The sequence below is a fragment of the Sapajus apella genome, unplaced genomic scaffold, assembly GCF_009761245.1.
Source record: "Sapajus apella isolate SASKATOON/1434 unplaced genomic scaffold, GSC_monkey_1.0 scaffold43, whole genome shotgun sequence".
NCBI lineage: Eukaryota > Metazoa > Chordata > Mammalia > Primates > Cebidae > Sapajus > Sapajus apella.
Window position 1 is genome coordinate 7,058,483 of NW_022436983.1, and position 5,381 is coordinate 7,063,863.

The 5,381-nt window shown below is 48.8% G+C and overlaps 1 protein-coding gene across 1 annotated transcript; it reads left to right on the forward strand.

Moving 5' to 3' along the window:
• The first annotated feature begins 4,090 nt into the window (after window positions 1-4,090).
• On the forward strand, window positions 4,091-5,340 carry LOC116566617 (PRAME family member 17-like). Its single transcript, XM_032301208.1, has 2 exons — window positions 4,091-4,377; window positions 4,797-5,340. Exons 1-2 carry the CDS (start codon window positions 4,091-4,093, stop codon window positions 5,338-5,340), a joined length of 831 nt encoding a protein of 276 aa, XP_032157099.1.
• Window positions 5,341-5,381: the final 41 nt, after the last annotated feature.

The window sequence follows — 5,381 nt, forward strand, 5'->3', positions numbered from 1 at the left end:
AAAAAAAAAAAAAAGGACAAGAAAATGATCATCTTAACTGATGTAGGAAAAACGTTTGAAAAAATTCAGTGACTCATTCAGGATTTTATTATTATTATTTTTTTTAAGACAGGGTTTCACCATGTTGGTCAGGTTGGTCTTGAACTCCCGACCTCAGGTGATCCACACGCCTTGGCCTCCAAAGTGCTTGGATTACAGGCGTGAGCCACCATGGCTGGCCAGGATTTTACTATTTTTAATTTTTCTTTTTTCTTTTTTTTTTTTTACTGGATTGGTACAAAAGTATCATTCAGAATTTTAAAAATATTCTCAGCAAAATAAAACAATCCCTCAATATGATAAACGCCATTATCAGGAACCTCTAAGGAAGGTGTACCCAGGCACCACCCACCTTATCAGTCAGTCCCTTATTAGTCAGGAAATTCCATCAGTATTAGGATTAGGGTGGGAGTCGAAAATTCATTCATTAATTCACTCCACAGAGATGGAGTTGTAGTAATGTAAATCAACAGGAAGTAAAAAATAAAAGAGAGATGAAGTTTTAGTAATACGTGACGTTCCTAGTTTTGAGTTTGACAAGGAAGGGTTCAATCTGTTCCTGAGATTAGACAGAAAAACAAAACCTGAACGGTTTATGGTTCAGAGATCTTTGGCTGTACCAAAATTATCCAAATGAATTCTTTTTTTTTTTTTTTTTTTGAGACGGAGTTTCGCTCTTGTTACCCAGGCTGGAGTGCAATGGCGCGATCTCGGCTCACCGCAACCTCCACCTCCTGGGTTCAGGCAATTCTCCTGCCTCAGCTTCCTGAGTAGCTGGGACTACAGGCACGCGCCACCATGCCCAGCTAATGTTTTGTATTTTTAGTAGAGACGGGGTTTCACCATGTTGACCAGTATGGTCTCGATCTCTTGACGTCGTGATCCACCCGCCTCGGCCTCCCAAAGTGCTGGGATTACAGGCTTGAGCCACCGCGCCCGGCCCAAATGAATTCTTGACTTGCATCCTAGTTCCAACACTTTCAGTTTCATGATCGGAAATCTGATTCAACCGCTTGGATTGAATGAATACCTGAATTCACAAGTTTCACTGGGCGGAGCTTCAGAAATCCAATCAGGCATCACTCTCTGATGGGAAGCTGGTATTTGGAAAGGGGAGGTGCGATGAGAAAGGTTCAAGAAAGCTGGCGAGCAGCCGCAGAAGAGATCCAGAGCAGGGGTGCCTGGAGTTACTGTCTTATTCTCCAAGAGGTCCGAGCACACTGCAAAGTGAGTTCCGATCTGGTAAGTCGGGGACCTCCACAAGGGCACTTCCATGATCCACCATCAGCCAGTAGGATGGAGATAATGCAGGTCAAGGCCACACAGAATTCTCCTTCCTGTTTTTCAGATAAATAGATGCAGTCTTTGAAATTTCCTCTAATACAGTTTTATCTACACTTCAAATTTTTTATTTTATTATTATTTTTTTGAGACGGAGTTTCGCTCTTGTTGCCCAGGCTGGAGTGCAATGGCGTGATCTCAGCTTATGGCAACCTCCGCCTCCTGGGTTCAAGCGATTCTCCTGCCTTAATCCCCTGAGTGGCTGGGATTACAGGCAGGCACCACCACACCCGGCTAATTTTGTATTTTTAGTGGAGGCAGGGTTTCACCACGTTGGTCAGGCTGGTCTCAAACTCCTGCCCTCATGATCAGCCCACCTCGGCCTCCCAAAGTGTTGGGATTACAGGTGTGAGCCACTGCACCGGCTTTTCTTTTCTTTCTTTCTTTCTTTCCTTCCTTTCTTTCTTTCCTTTCTTTCTTTCTTCCTTTCTTCCTTCCTTCCTTCTTTCCATCTTCCTTCCTTCCTTCCTTTCTTTCTTTCTTTTCTTTCCTTCTTTCTTTCCTTCTTTTTTTTTTTTTTTTTTTGAGACGGAGTTTCACTCTTGTTACCCAGGCTGGAGTGCAATGGCGCGGCGATCTCGGCTCACCGCAACCTCCGTCTCCTGGGTTCAGGCAATTTTCCTGCCTCAACCTCCTCAGTAGCTGGGATTACAGGCACGCGCCACCATGCCCAGCTAATGTTTTTTTTGTATTTTTAGTAGAGACGGGGTTTCACCATGTTGACCAGGATGGTCTCGATCTCCTGACCTCGTGATCCACCCGCCTCGGCCTCCCAAAGTGCTGGGATTACAGGCTTGAGCCACCGCGCCCGGCCTCTTTCCTTCTTTTCTTTTCTTTTTTCTTTTCTTTTCTTTCCTTTCCTCTCCTCTCCTCTTCTCTTTCTTTTCTTTTTCTTTTTCTTTTCTTTTCTTTTTTCACGCTTGTCTCCCAGGCTGGAGTGCAGTGGCAGGATCTCGGCTCAGTGCAACCCCCACCTCCCAGGTTCAAGCCATTCTTCAGCCTCAGCCTCCGGAGTAGCTGAGATTACAGGCTCATACCACCACACCCAGCTACTTTTTGTATTTTTTCTTTTTAGTAGAGACAGGGTTTCGCTATGTTGGCCAGGCTGGTCTCAAACTCCTGATCTCAGGTGATCCACCTGCCTTGGCCTCCGAAAGTGCTGGGGTTACAGGCTTGCACCTATAAAATAGGTGGGAGGCCATTGCTCCCGGCCTAGTTTTAAATGGACATAATGGTGAGATAGCCATGTGGTTGGGGGTCCCCAGAGAGTCTCCCACCAGCCTGCGCACTGTGGGAACGCGCAGTGGGGTGGAGCTTCGGAAGTTGCGCTCTTTGCAGCGGGGAGGAGTCTGGCCTTGAGGAGAGTTCCTGTTCCCTCTTTTTCCTTTTCATGCAATATAATCCTGCTTTACTCGCCCTTCAAACCGTCTGCGAGCCTGAATTTTTGTGGCCATGGGACGAATAAGGACCCAGTCTTTAGCCGAACTAAGAAGTCCTGCAACAATGGAACCTAATTTAGGGAGTCCCTTTGGTCTCCCAACGGGGTTCACTGATGGAACTGAGATTGTGGGCTGTGTGGGGCCACAGGAAACTCCCATTCCCATTGTTTTCAACCTTTAAATTGAGAAGGCATTTCTTTTTTGGTGGGAGGGGGGACAGAAGTCTCGCTGTGTTGCCGAGGCTGGAGTGCAGTGGCAGGCTCTTAGCTCACAGCAAGCTCCGCCTCCGGAATTCAAGCGATTCTCAGGCCTCAGCCCCACCCCCCCAGTAGCTGGTCTACAGGTGCCCACCATCACATCCGGCTAATGTTTTTGCATTTTTAGTAGAGACCGGGTTTCAGCATGTTGGTCAAGCTTGTCTTGAACTCCTGACCTCGGGTGATCTACCCGTCTCAGCCTCCCAAAGTGGTAGGTTTATATGCATGATCCACTGCACCAGGCCTTTTTTTAAATTTTGAGACAGAGTTTCACTCTGTCCCCCAGGCTGGAGTGCAATGGCATGATCTCAGCTCACTGCACCTCTGTCCCCTGGGGTTCAAGCGATTCTTCTGCCTCAGCCTCCCGAGTGGCTGGGATTATTTTTGAGACCGAGTTTCACCATGTTGATTGACCAGGCTGGTCTCCAATTCCTGACCTTATGATCCACCCACCTCCACCTCTGAAAGTGCTGAGATTACAGGCATGAGCCACCGCTCCTGGCTGAGAAGACTTTTTTTTTTCTCAAAAAAAGCGGAGATCTGAGCTTCAGAGATCGCCGTCAGTAACATTTCACAGTGCTGTTAGAGTTTAGTGGAGCAATGGCTAATAATTCATGGACTAGGAGTGATCTTGCCTGCTTTTTACTTTATTTTATTTTATTTTTTAAATGGGGTTTCACCATGATGGCCAGGCTGGTCTTGAACTCCTGACCTCAGGTGATCCACCCACCTCGGCCTCCCAAAGTGCTAGGATTGACAGGTTTGAGCCACCGCGCCCGGCCTTGCCTGCTCTTTAGAGGTTGGGACATACTCTTGGTATCAGAAGGGAGGAACTGTGCCTCTGTGGCCACTTACTGCAGAATGGATTTGGGGTAAACTGAATGCTCTTTTTTCACATATGCTGGAGAAATGACTTTGGCCCTGGGAGAAGTGGGGGTTGCGGAGATCGGCCTGAGAAGCTTGCTTTTTCAAAGCTGGACTGCCCTCTAGCGTTTTCCTTGCAGATTTATCGGAATGAGCCTGCAAGCCCCACGCAGACTCGTGGAGCTGGCAGCGCAGAGCCTGCTGAGGGACCCGTGCTTGAACACCTCCACTCTGGATGAGCTGCCAGGGGAACTCTTCCCCCTGATGTTCATGGAGGCCTTCAGCAGCAGGCACTATGAGATTCTACAGGCCATGGTGCGGACCTGGCCCTTCCCCCGCCTCCCTCTGGGGTCCCTGATGAAGACACCTCACCTGGAGACCTTGCGAGCTGTGCTAGAGGGACTTGATTCACTGGTGTACATGAAGGTTCGCCCCAGGTGAGGTGACTAGGTGGCCTGGTGGGAAGGGCCTAGACATCTAGAGAAGGGACAGCTGGCTCGGCAGGAGTGGTGGAGTTGGGGAGCAAGGATGGCTCCCATGGTGCTGGTGATGAGAGGCCTTGGTCATTGCCCAGCTCCTTGGGAGCTCCCACCATGCAGGGTCCACTGAGCAAACAGGAACGTGCTTCCTCCCAGTGGAAGGCTAAGGAACTAGTGGATATCAGGAGTAATCAAAGGGGGAAATGGATGGAGAAGAGACAGAAGGGGACAGGAACAGCTGGTTGACGTCTTGAACGTGGAGTGAAAGCTCAGGTCTTCCCCAGGAGCAAAGATGGAGCTCCCGTTTCCAAAGACCCATCCCCATCAGTGCTGGGGCCTTGCCTACATTCTAAGCCTTTCCCCTATTTCACCCACAGGAGGTGGAAGCTTCAAGTGCTTGATTTGGGGAATGTCGATGAGAATTTCTGGACCACGTGGTCTGGATCCAGGGCCCTGTGGTGCTCCCCAGAGGCCACGAGTAAGAGGCAGACGGTGGAGGACCGTCCAAGGACGGGAGAGCGTAAGCCGTTGATGATGTTCATACATGAGCCCTTGAAGGTGTTCATAGATGTCGGCCTCAACGAAAGTACCCTGGATGAGTGGCTGAGCTACCTCTGTGGCTGGATTCACCACAGAAGAGGTTTAGTACAGCTGTGTTGTCGTAAGGTGCAGAATTACCCAATGCCCGCTTCACAATTCAGAAAATTAGTGGAAATGGTATACCCAGACAGTATCCAGGAGTCGGAAGTCCAGAGAAAGTGCTCACTGGGTAGACCACCAGGAAAGTTTGCCCCTTATCTGAGCCAGTTAAGTGAGCTTCACAAAGTCTTGGTAGCCTTCGGTTATGATCATGAGTTATCCGTGTGCGCCCAACAGCAGTTCATTCCTGACTTGGAAACTCCGTCTCAGCCTGGGCCCTGAGAGGTTTTTTTTTTGGTTTTTTTTTTTTTTTTTTTTTTTTG

Excerpts from the sequence above, each read along its gene's own strand:
- LOC116566617 (XM_032301208.1), top strand. The coding sequence starts at position 4,091 with ATGAGCCTGCAAGCCCCACGCAGACTCGTGGAGCTGGCAGCGCAGAGC. Across the intron at positions 4,378-4,796 it reads TACATGAAGGTTCGCCCCAG|GAGGTGGAAGCTTCAAGTGC; the intron begins GTGAGGTGACTA and ends TTTCACCCACAG.